This window comes from Trachymyrmex cornetzi, unplaced genomic scaffold, assembly GCF_001594075.2.
Source record: "Trachymyrmex cornetzi isolate Tcor2-1 unplaced genomic scaffold, Tcor1.1 scaffold88, whole genome shotgun sequence".
NCBI lineage: Eukaryota > Metazoa > Arthropoda > Insecta > Hymenoptera > Formicidae > Trachymyrmex > Trachymyrmex cornetzi.
The window spans coordinates 820,161-833,775 of NW_017300223.1; the positions used below are offsets into that span (position 1 = coordinate 820,161).

General features: G+C 35.3%; 1 protein-coding gene across 1 annotated transcript in view; it reads left to right on the forward strand.

Annotated features, from left to right (window-relative positions):
• The first annotated feature begins 4,762 nt into the window (after positions 1-4,762).
• The window catches only part of LOC108769244 (zinc finger protein 628), a 31,305-nt gene continuing 22,452 nt past the window's right edge, over positions 4,763-13,615 (forward strand). The window contains exons 1-3 of the mRNA XM_018520120.1: positions 4,763-5,071; positions 11,768-12,070; positions 12,391-12,609. Coding sequence (XP_018375622.1) covers positions 5,065-5,071; positions 11,768-12,070; positions 12,391-12,609 — 529 coding nt within the window. The 5' untranslated portion in view covers positions 4,763-5,064. The remainder of the gene's footprint in view (positions 5,072-11,767; positions 12,071-12,390; positions 12,610-13,615) is intronic.

A 13,615-nucleotide genomic window follows, 5' to 3' on the forward strand; every position in this document is an offset into this window, starting at 1 on the left:
GATTGCAACACTTGTTTAATGTATCTTTAATTGCCATTGTCTAATCTAATTCACTACATTCAATACTTTACAATGCATATGCATGTATAAAGAATATTTCATAGACACAATAATTTGAAGGTAATCTGCATGCACATAGAAGCAAATAATATATTGGTAATACGCACACATAGATTATAATTTTTGTAGAATATTTGTAATTAAAAAATTCATCACGTATTTACAAAACACTGTATCTTTGCATCATATTATTCAAAACACTGTATGTTTGTATTGTATCATTCAGTAATGATCATCTTTCTTATCATATATTTTTATTAAGTTGTACTTTTAAATCTAAATTTAATCATTGAGACATTCTGTAACGCAAATCTCTTTTAATATCTTTATAATCAGGGATTCCTTGTATACGTTGTTACAGTTACTTTTTTATAACGATTTAGTAAAGACGTTACAAGTTTTATGTCGGTAACGATAACGCCAAGGTTGAAACAGTCACTGTTGAAAGTAACTTGTTACCATTAAGCGTTACTCATTGAAAAAAAATAACTCGCTATTTTACTCGTTACGTCATGAAAAATTGTAACATCATTTCCAAATCATTATTATAAAAAGGTAACGCTAATGGGGCGTTATAAGTAACCCCGTTACTCGCTATCCTTGGCAATTACCTATATTGGCTACTCTCGAGAATATAATCATCCCTCGCGGGAAACCCAAGTTCTATCTGTAGATAGATAAATATACGTGCGACTTCTCGGCCACATTTGTAACCTCGATGCAGTCGTCGTCATGCAGACTTCATAGTGCAGGCAGGTGACTAAGAGGGGCAGAGAACGAAGTGAAGAGAAAATGAAAAGGTAAGAGCGACGAGGCAGGGCGAAGGAAGTTGCAGTGCGCTTGCATTGTTCGCACAGCTGTTTACCCAGTTTTCCAGCAGCAGCAGTGGCGCATTGCGATGCTAATTTCGTTTGCATTGTGCGACGATATACGCGCATGCATTCATAGCGCGCCCCGACGCGACGGATCGAGAATCGTGGAGGGGAAAACAAGAAGAAGAAGAAGAAGAATGCCTCGATCGTGATCTATGCGGCGATTCACGTCACCGGCCGAGCTAGTCTTGCATGTGTGATGAGAACACGATCGTAGTGAATCATTCAATTAAGTCGAATCGAGAAACGTCAAATCAAACCAGAATTCAATATTTTAATGGTTGCTTTTTAGCCTACCTCTTGATTGAAAATAACATGAACTGCAATCCACTTCAGACCATCCCATTTTCAATTTTATATTGTACGTTGTTGCGTCACAAATTGCCGAGGATTATCTATCCGGTATATAACGAGGCGAAGGTGACGATAACGGCAGCTAATGAAAGCCCTTGCGCAGTTGATGACTCGGTTGGTCAATCGTGATTAACCGTACTCATTCGAAAACTTGCCATGAGCTAATCGCAAAACGTTATCTCCGCGAGGTGTGCAACACGTTAATCGTTCCGTTCAGACGATACGTCGAGTAAATATACTGCGTATCATGCGAAAATGTCGTTGCGAAATATATATAACTATAAGTGCCTTGAACTAATGGAAGCTTCAAACTCCTATTGGCAAAAAAGAAAAAAATCGAAAATCAAAAGTCTGGATTTCACACAAATAAAACACTATCTCTAAATTTAAGATTGAGATATCAAATTTTATTGAAAGCTATTTTGAAAGCGACGTGATTTAAAATCTAATCTGGATTTTGATTACCGGTGATTTGATATTAGCAAGAAAAAAAATTGCGAGCGTCGAATGTTGCGACGCGAGAGCTAATCGGTGAGCTGTCCAGTATTTCAGAAATAATTAGTCCACTTTTCGAAGCCATTTATGTTTTTCCGTCGCGTAAAATTGTGCCCATAGATAATGGTGCGGTAATTACGGGTTTTTTTTTTGTTACCTCACCACCGAGGTAGAGTAATTAAAGTATTCTGGTACATGCGCATTTCATTCCCGATCATTACGTTTAATTTCTCACTGATCCTTTGGTGATATCATCTGCATGCTTTACGATAATTTAGAGATTCGATCTATGAAAATTATTACATCATTGTTACTATGTCATTTCGAGTTTCATGACTTTGACATTACGTTACGTTACATCACGCGACGTTGATATTATATTACATTTATGTCATATATTTTACTTTAATTACATCATGCTTGTATAGCCACAATTATTTATATAACCGGTTGGCTGTATTAAAAATTATCGTTACAATATTTCGCTCGCAATTATGAAACGAGTAGGGTAAACGATGTCTAAATTTAATAATTTGTTTGTTATGTAAAATGAACATACATGTAAAAGAGGACAATGTGCCATCAATTGACAAATGGTGATAGACAATCTTGACCTAGATACAGCAGTTTCGAGTTGCGCTTGTCACAGCGACTTCAGCATCGCGATTATACTTACGTTTAATTCCAAGGTCATCGCGAAGTGATGTTCCCGGCCCCGCTTATCATTCGCCTAGGATACGGCGGGTTTATGCAAGCGAGACGGCACCCTGCCTCTCTCCTAGGAGAGAGCAGCCAATAGAGAACGATTCCGACGGCGGCGCCGACGCACTCGGCCCTCTCCTACTCTCCTGAGATAGTCTGCCGAATCAAATCTAACGACGGATATCTCGTGCGCGCGCACGGCCGCTCCGGAGAGTGCCTATTGGCGTCTGCACCCAGGCGCCGAGTTAAGATGGACGTTGCACGATGGTACCCTAGATCATGGACCACGCATCTGTGATGTTATTAGACAGCATCATCGAAATCTCCAGTTTCTATTTTTAAGATGACTTTGACCAAACGTCAGTCTACTTAATTGATGATTTACTTATCGAGTGCTACCTCTACTATTTTGTTAACATCAATCAAATTATCAAGTTTTTATCGTTTAACATATCGAGAAAAAGATCAGGGATGACAAATTATACAAATTATACAAATTATAGAAATTTTGCTTCGAACAATTCTTCTAATTAATCATCGATTAAGCTAAATGGAGTATGAACCAAATCACCTTCATTGATTATTCATCTTTAGACGTTGATGATATGGAAGTTAGAATTAACACGTTTACCTTAATTAATAATTCACGATGAATTTAAAAAGAAATTTTACAGCGCAGTATTATAATAAAATATCGTGTTTAATTTTAAAAAATTGTTGCTACAGAAAATCACTATAGAAGTCCGAAAGACCACAATACAAAAGTCGTATTAAGATTCAGTAGATTAAGCAGATTCAACATCTTGTTGAACAGCCAGATCTATTTCCAGTCACCAAGTGAATTTAATTTGACTGGATGAATTTAATCTGGCTCTCTTTGTTTGATAAGCCTATTGAATTTATTCATTCATTTACATTTATTACGTAATAATGAAAATGATAAAAGTTATAAACATCTCAACAACTGCTATCTAATAATAACTATTTTGAATAATTATGATTTAACAATCTGCATATATCTCTGTATTTCAAGAGATATTAATCACGATTGATTAGATCATTGCGATCGGGATAAATGGGTGTTAAAGTTATTGCATAAATTAATCTCTTATGTAGCAAAGATAGCGCGCCGTACCCAAGAATCTGTCACGTGCTATCGCCATAAGCCAGACAGACGCGCGCGATCAAGAAATTTCAATTGCAAAACAGGCAAGTGCAACTTAAATTTAAGAACACTCAACGCCGCTCGATCGTTTTTCATGCGCGGAGAGTCGCGGAACCGTTAATTAACTAACGATCCACGGCGCGTGTCGTACGAAATGACGGTGTCATACAGCTTGAACGGGAACGTCGCGTTTCCAGCACATCTACGCGGACGCATTAATTCCAGTCGCTCTTCACGGGGCAATTAATCCGCTATTGAGAATTTCGCGTTTTGAAACAGTGATACGGTCGAACACCTGCACCTCGCGATCCCTTCCTGCTACGGCTACGACAAGGAGGAAACCGCCCACCGTTGGTGCGACGACGCTTAGAACGCATCTCCCGCACTCAATCTACAAAGGTGGTGGTGTGGTGGGGTTAGATACCGTGGAGAATACACGTTTCTACCGTGCTACCAGCGATTTCCGCGGGGGTAGGCGAGGGGATGAAGGGGAAGGAGAAGGAGGATGCGCGCGTTGTGTCTTCTCTCCGTTTCCCACCACGTCGAACGCCGGCGTACTCGGCCACCACAACCGAACGATGGTAGGCGGAGTCTCCAGGTAGCACACGAGACCGACGCGCAGGTGAGAGAAGAGCGAAACCTGAGCGAGGAGAGACAGACCAGGTAAGGGGAAGCTACGAGCCGGCCGACACATGTTCGTCCTCACACGCGAGAGACCGTGCGTGTCCTCCTCGGCCACACCGCGGGGTCAGTCGGGGTCCTGCTCTTAGTCAGGACGCTCCGAGAGGAAAGAGTGAGAATTTCTTCTTCTTCTTCTTCTTCTTCTTCTTCGCACGGGCTGACAGCTACCCTCTGCTAATCTACTATCACCTCGGGCTACTCTCGGCGATACGTACCGTAGATTAATGTGTTAGTCGTCACGAAAAACAGAAGAAACAAAAGGAGAAAGTCTACGTAAAGATTCTGTTCGAGGGATTTAAATCATCTTGTTATTCATGATTCTTCGAGGTCTCAAATTGGAGCGACTTTAAATATCGACGAGGATTGGTTCGAGCAGTGATTTCACGTCTTCATCACGATTAACCTTGATGAATCACATGACTTCCGGAAGGAGACTTCGACTGGCCGGTCGGTGGTGAACGGGGGACCAGTTCCAAGGCCGTCCAAGAGAGAACACTTTTAATCTCGCATTTAACGGGCGCTCAAGACCGCGTGCTTCCGCGAAAGTATTTGTGCGAGAAGGAGGCGACGTGTGCCGGTAGTTTAACGTTTGCCAAAGAAATCTGTGTGATTCGCGCCGAACTGATCTAGGTAGGCACAGTGCGTGAGGACCACACCTCGGGAATAGTGCGCGACTCCATGAGCGGCATACAATTTTAGCACGTCGTTTTCACATCGCCACAACACCTGAACGTGATGTGTGGTGAGTAAAGGATTTTTAAATATCTTCGGACAACAACGATCAACACGTGATACTTGCCGACTGACTTAACTCTCCGGTAAACTTCGACGATCGCGATCATTTTCATTTGTTACGCACTTTTATCGTCACACGCACTTGCCGAGAATTACATTTCATTCTACGCGTCAGTTTTACACATATATCACGTATAACATTCTGGGATTGGTAAGAGAAATTTGTGTTACAAGTTTTTAATTGTTATATACGTGAAAAGGAAGGAACGTTAAATTATCCATAGTATATTGAGTAAAATTTATTACAAAATTTGATTTATTTGTGCGTTTTATAATTTTATCGAAAATTGACGTATGTATAATTTCTTCTCTAGATGGAAAAAAATTACGTTGTGTGTCGAAGATCAGTACAATGAATCTATAAACTGTCAGTTATAGAAACATGATCGAATATAAATAACAATAAATTTATTGTGCATGAGAATGTGTCAACGTCACGTACACTATTAATCATCAACGATTTTATCAATCGAAATGATATAAATTTGATTTTTAACATCGTACAATAACACGATTTAAAGCTAATTTAAAGTTGACCTTTCTTGAAACTTTCCACGACGTCAATCGCAACTCTTATCAGAAGTCAGAATTAATCACTTGTGTTTTTTTTTTCGCCGATCCGTTGATCTTTATCATCGTATTTTAAATAGTCTTGCAAAACAGTCTTCGTGAAGATTACTCTTGTCCTCGTCAACTCCTTGAACATATTCCGCAATTATTTTGGCGTTATCATTTTAAACAATGCCAAGCATTTTAAACAGACGCATTTGCATTTTTTCGTGACACAAAAGTACTTGTTATTCACTTATCATAATAGTAATAATATTTAATAATAATTTACTTGTTAATAAAAATCATTGATAAGAGTACATTTGAAATCCGCTCAGAATTGTTTCAATTCGAATATAAACAAAATTATAGCTAATTACTTAAAAAGTTATCGAATGTTTCATTTAGTAGCTATTGTGCTTTATGTGATATTATATAGATGATTTATCTCGAATATTCAAGAGACGGCAAGGTTTCATCACATTTTCTGAACAAACTTCTATTGCCAGGTCACACATCTGCAGTTGATGAGATTTCGTGTGATTCTTCTATAAAAAACATACAGATTATTTGCGTAAACTATTCTAACAAGTGACATAAACTCTCCATTTGTTTTTTCATTCAATACTTATTCATAATTCTATAATTTCAGATATTAACTTTAGCTAAATTCATTCCGTATGATTTTAAAGACTCATATCTGCAAAATATATTTTTCTTTCCCAGAAATTTTGTCATTTAATTTGCGTCTTAATGGATCTTTATTTGAATGTGTCCCCCTAACGCGGAAACGCAAAAGATTTTTGTATCTTTGAATTGTAGTTATTTTAAAATAAATGAATAATATTTCATTTATCTTATTTGACTTACTATTTGTTAGTCGTTTGCGTATCTTAAAATAAACTTGTTTATTATACTGCTTGTGTTTTTACTTTCATACACGATTACACTTAAAAAAAACGTAGGTAATGTTTATGAAGCAGGTAACATTTATAAGAAGGGCACGGCTTCTTATACAAATGAAAGATTTTAGCGACGTACGTATATTATCCTAATCGCAAAAGCGAAAAAGTACTGCGGATAAGCTGCACGATGATAACCGAAGCACGAGGCATTAGAATAGCTAGTATTTTAAACATATCACGAATGCAAATGTAAGAAACATGTGTAAATTTCCAAAACATCGTCGCACTTTGGCTGCTTGCATAAAATGATGATTAACATGCATATGGCCACTCTTTATTGCATAAAAAAAATGTATATAAAACATTAATGTAATAAATAGTTTTTCAAATAAAACTTTGCAAAATTATTATATATAAAAACGTTTAATTTAGATATTTATAATAATTGTTTTTGCATAATAAGATAAATCATTCAGTATAATGAAATTTTCAGAAAATACGTTACTTTAATTCTTAGATTCTTAAATATAGATAGAATTCTTAAATAAATTTTTTTCATAATGAATCAATTATTTTTAAATATTTTTATTTTTAATTTTATTAAATCCGTTAAAAACCCGCATATGAAATAATGTGTTATCACATAATGCCAATGTCTTGTTTAATGTTGTAATATTGAAAAACTGCATTTGTCTTTAAAATTAAAAATTGAATGCCTATTTTAATCTCCGTTCAAAAATGTAGCGACGACAGTCATAACTTAGTCCAAAAATCCGTCTTAAAGAGGCTCAGGCGGAAAGAACATCTGACACTTGTTCACACAGCTTAATCAAGGCTTTGCGTAAATATTCATGATTGTTTTTTGAGATTTCGTTGTGACGTTACGGTGGGAGTTACTTTCGAAATTAACGAACAAACAAGGTTAGCCGTTTACGAGGCCTAGAGTTCTGTTTGTTATCAATTAATTAATTCGTTAATTGACAGATGTCTTCTCATTGTCTGCTAAGTCATTTGAACTTCATAGAACGAAATATACAGACTGTCGTTAAATTTTGCTGTAATTGGAAATTTCCGTTAATATGTGTGAGTCACATAAATAAAAAATTTTATTCGATTTCGAAATTTATATGAATTGAAAATGTTTTGTATTCACGAGAATACCGTAAGTCAGAAGTGATTAATGAATAATTAAGAAATATCTATCTGACCGCTGTAATTAATTTCTATAGTGAGAAGATAAACGACTCATCGATTCGGAATTTATTTTGTGAATGTGAAACGCGTCGAGCCTCAAGTGTGAAATTAAGAAATGACGTAGTTAATGTATCCCGAATCTGTTAAAGTTCCACAGGTGGCCATACGCTAAGTCAATTAATCTTCGTCATTAATCGTCATAAAAGATTTTTGGTATTGCACCGATTATCGCACACTCCTCAGTTTGTTTTTATCTTGTCGCGTACTAAAGATTGCAAAAACACGTTAACATTCGGTATTAAAGGTGTTACATTTACAAATTCAATGTTGATTAAACGCTAACATTTGAAGTGATAGAACATATTTTTTACGAAGCAGTGAACTTTTATTTTTGTTTATTTATTCTGTCCAATCGATAATAAATAAGCGCACTAATGTATGAACGTATATACTATATAAATATATTTTTAATATTACCATATATTATGTTATTACATTTTATTATGGAATATATATTATATTTTAATTTACATATTACATTTTTTTATCATACATATTACATATTACATAATGTTTTCGACATTCGTGTTTGATATTATTCACAATTTATTGCTTATCGTCGCGTAAAATTGAAAGGCTAGCAGGAAATCGGGTTTGTAACGCTCATGATTTATTCTTACACATACAACAAAAAGAACATGGTTTTTTTATTCTGTGGGCAACGTAATGCATCGATGATAACAACGTAGAAGTGCAGTATAATATATCGTTGAATTAGCCTCACCTGTTTAAATACGTGCCTATCTAATATCGAGACCTCGAATTTCAACACGAGTCATTGAAAACTTTCCATATCAAAATCGTAGTTCTCGAGCTGCTTTCCTTTTCCGCTTCATCTTTAACGAGCAAAATTTCTATAACATATTTAAATATATATTTTATCTCAAACCATTTTTGTGCTTCTCTAATGTCATATATTTCCATTTCAACTTATTATTAGATTCGAAACGAAGATTGATACATTTGAATCATCTCTCTTCTGCTTCCCTTTCTCTTTCTATGAATGATTATTTGATAAGTTTGCCAAGGAATTTTTCATGACGTTTATCAGCGGCATGCTTTTGTTCCTTTTTTTTTGCAACTATGTTGGACGCATCTTTATGAGCTTATTTCCTTTTTCAATTCGCTTATTTAAAACCGAAGAACAATAATTCAAATTCGCAATGAGAACATCCTCCGGCGATTGGCAGGAAACTATATCATGCACGGCCGTTATCTATGGAAACAAGTAACAAATTCTCGCTAGCGATGCGTTCGCGCATGAATTATGTAGAAATGCCGCCTTGTAAGAGCGCATTACAGATTTATTCAAACAACGAGTAGTGGTCATTAGTCGTACTTTATGTCCAAACGTGATCCTTATCGATACGGTAGGACCTTCGAGCCAGTGATTTACTTCGTGGTTTACCATTTGCGTCACCGACTTTCCGACACATCGTCGTTTCAAGCAAAATGGCTATTTCTACTTCCACTCATTCGTGTGTCTTACAAATGAATCGCTCTAACGCAACACTATATACATTCGCATTGTGCTCTTGTTAATTATTCGTTTGTTTATAGCTCGTTAAAAAATATCTTTTTTACTAATCATAAATTTACATGAACTAAAACACATTTTTTTAAATTTCTTAAAGATTTCGTATACTATAAAATTATACACAATGTTTATATAATAAAAATTATATAATTATGTTACGTGGATTTTTTTAGAAAAGACATGCAAAAATCATTGATGCCAATTAAAATTTTCTCCTTGATTGCACCGATCTGTAAAATTGTCCGACGACTCGAGAAATCAATATAAGGGATGTTGCGTGATGGAACGCAACCTGCGCGCAAATGTATTTAATTCATTATTACTAATTATCACAAGTTGATCAGCAGTTGGTGCTCGTTTTGAGAGCTTGTCCCGTCAAGTTTGTGGACGGAGTAATCGGAGCATTTTATCGTGGACTCGTCGCGGTGCGGTGCAGAGCCGCGTCGAGCAATCACATCTGTCCGACCTCGCGCGATTAGGATCTCGTCTCTTGATATATTCGTCCGATGTCCGATACTCGTTGCGATTCGCGCACGCACGATTTATAATTCATTTCACCGAGTGACAACCGGCTGCGCGTTTGTGATTTCTTCCTAGCGCGTTCGCTCTTTCGCGCGCGTAAATTTTTCCTTTTTTTTTCTCTTTTCTTTTTTATTATGTCGTGAATCTGATACACGTGATACGGCGCTGACCGTCGTCGACAATGCATTAAATGCATGCTCGCGTTTAGTTTAAACGCAGCGAGGATAAATATTCCGTATTCATTGATGCGCAAGATCCGCTGTACGATATGGAAACTAGTAACAATTTAAATACCTCTTTTAGCAGGGTTGGACGACTGTTATGAATATGGAGTTTATAATCGCCAGCATTTCAATTCTTTATTATCGAACGGATGAGATTGCTATAAAGTGCAAGCGCATAATTTGGAAAAACTCGACGTTTATATCGCAACTCAGTTTCTGATTAGTTATACTTCCTGCTATAAATTTGTTGGATTCTGATAAGCGGAACATGTATCGTGTTTAACTACTCCATAATGTTTATAAATCAATTTTTTAATCGACAAGAACAAACAATATTTAAATTGCATGTATCTGTTATATGTAATAATATATAACTGCAGAGAATTGTGATAATTTCTTATTTAAGATTCTTAATATTTAATTTTTGATATTATTTTATAAGAGTAAAAAAAATATCGCAACGTTCAAAATAATTTGTGAATATTTTTAACAACTGCGCATAAAATATTTTGTTACAAATAATACAAATAACAGCATAATCTGCTTTTATGATTAATTTTTTACCATATGTTTGCAAAGCAAATTTGGAAGATACGCATGTTGCGCAGCGCGACAATTTTGCTTTGTAATTTTTTTCGATCAACACGTTCCAGCAAGCCGTGATTTTAGACTGTAATCATTCTTCGTTTATGCGATCGAAAGGATTTCAGATTTTATGCATCACGAAAGAATCCGCTTCAAGGCTCCATGTATTATTCATTTCTCTGTTAACGTATATGTTTCGTGCATGTAATGAACGCGTTTGTGGAATGCAGCCTCTACGCATGCTTTTACACAAAATATGTATAACTCACACTTTACGTGAGTTTCTATAGTTTCTTTATTTCGTAGAGATTTTACAATCACTTTCGATATTAAACCATACAAAGACATAAAATCGACGGAAAATTAAAAATTTGAAGGAGGAAGATAACATAAATATTATAGTTAAAAACATCTACTAGAAGATATCAAAATAATACCTATAATACATTTATCTAAAATACCTATCTTTCTTAGAAACGATCTAAAAATTAAATAATGTGTTAGATATAATCTCTGATAAAAAAAAGATTCTGTGGATTAAGAATACCTATTTCACTTTAACGTCTTCTATTTTAAATATTTTCGTTTTTATCTATGTGGTTCTAGCTCAAGTATTTAATATTTATAAACTTGAAAATTACTGACTCTGAAGATTTACAAAAATTACCAAGCAATGTTATTTATAAGTGAGAACGGAATAAAATTTATTTAAAATTATTAAAAAATTTTATATAAGATGATATTTTTGCTATTATATGAATTTTTCAATTGCACTAAATGATATTTATGCTTAAATTAAACGCTATTATTTTTAATGGCCTTTCGAAACATTATTTTGCAATTTAGCACATGCATAATGATAAGAATTATCAATTTATCTAATATAGAGTTTTATCTACACATACAGACGTACGTTTATTGTACTTTAAATACATACTTTGAGAAAAGTTTGTTGCTAATAGAATGATACGGTGTTATTGCGATTTTGAAAATTATATATTGCACGAACATTTTGCGTTGGTGCGTGGGTACGAATAATAAGCCAAGTATTTGTTCTCTCGTGATAGAAGCGGTACCTCGAACTTGGCACATGAAACCGGAACTTCATTGCAATCCCGTGGGAGTTCCGGCGGGCGCCTTGTCACCCCCGGCTACCCTCTCGCCACCCGGCAGCCCCAGCATAATCACGCTGCCATCCTCGCCTTGGAGCCCAGGTGTACCGGGAAGCAGTTCGAGCATCGCATCCACCAATGCATCTTCGGGTCTTTGTCAACCCGTCCCCGATCGTTTCAGCGCCTTCACCCTCGTCTCGAATTACAATCCCGATCTGAGACTGCAAAGTCCATTCAGCGCTAGCGTTGCCGCGCGAGGTAAGTCGCGTGGATGGTGTGAATTTTAGAGTAAATTTTTTTATATTATATAATCTGACTTTATATACTCGTTTATCAATCTATAATTAAACCGCGAAATTTATTTAAAATATTTTTAATTTGAAAGTATTTTTATATATATAAAATATTAATATTCTTTTTATTCTTATATACAAAAATATTTATTTTAGTATATATCTCTCTTAAAATATGACGGCATAATCGCCAGAAATATTTTGTAAATTCTCTTTTACTTAAAAATTATCACACTTTCAAATTCCACGCTTTGAAACTCAGCACGGTTACCTTTGTTGTCTCAGACATGCGTTGCGGTCTCATGTACGGCGGCTATGGGGCATCTGGGGGTGCCTGGTGGCGTCACATGGGCCTGCTGTTGCCACATAGTTTGCTCCCGCCTACGAGAATCCCATCCCAACAGACGACGCCGGTCACGAATTGCTCGCCTATTCATTCGGAACCTCTCAGTCCGGCACGTCCCGGATCACCCCGAAGATGCACGCCGGAGAAGGCCAAATTCGGTGAGATTTCATTGAATCTCTCTTAAACAAATCTGCAGATACTTAACACGTTGTGACTGAAAAATATATAGAGAAGAAACTTCTCGGAGGAGGCGACATCATTACATTGAATGTAGTTCATATAAAATTCATCAAAAAATACTATTTTAAAATTATTTAAAATTTTTTTTAATTACTTTCAAGTATTACCCTAGTAATAATTTGCATAATGTAATTTATAACATTATGATTTCCTTGATTATTTTATGTATTGTGAAAAATGTGGCTGAATTGGACATATTCATACGTTTATGAGCATCATTTATTCAATATTAATTGGATTAATATGTGTGTACAAGTTTAATAAATGTAGAGACAAAACATGAATATTTTAATGAATTAATTGATGAATTTATTTTCATTCGATAATGATTACGATTTAGTAATCAAGAGTAAGTCTAGTAAAGTTATCTTTAGCTAGCTTTCCAGAAAGACTATCGTTAGAATATTTAAAATGAGTTCTTTTAAAAAAGTAGGCCGGTTAATGAGCAATTATCTGTAAGTGGGTACTATCGATCGACCAACGTTGTCATACGAGACATCATTTATCGCTCGACTTCGCTGCACGGATATTAATTACGATCAATTAATTGCTCTCTGCGTATATATATATATATATATACATATGGTGTGCAAAAACTATAAAATTTCCTCGCCTTTAATGATGATGTTACATGATCCATCATAAATTACCACTTTTTTTCGATATCGTAACATAGCGATAGTATGAGGTTTCTTGTTTCTTTGTGCTCTCTATGTTATAAGTTAATTTATGACGCTTACTTTATGATGAAATATTTCTACAAAAACGCTTAATATATGTATACTGATTTTTTATTTTTAAAATATGTGTGAATTGATCTTTACATATTTTATATGTATTTATAGAATTTGAAGAATTTTGTATTATTTTACATGAGCAAAAGATTTATTCGTTTTACATGTGAAACAAATAAGTATTGCATTT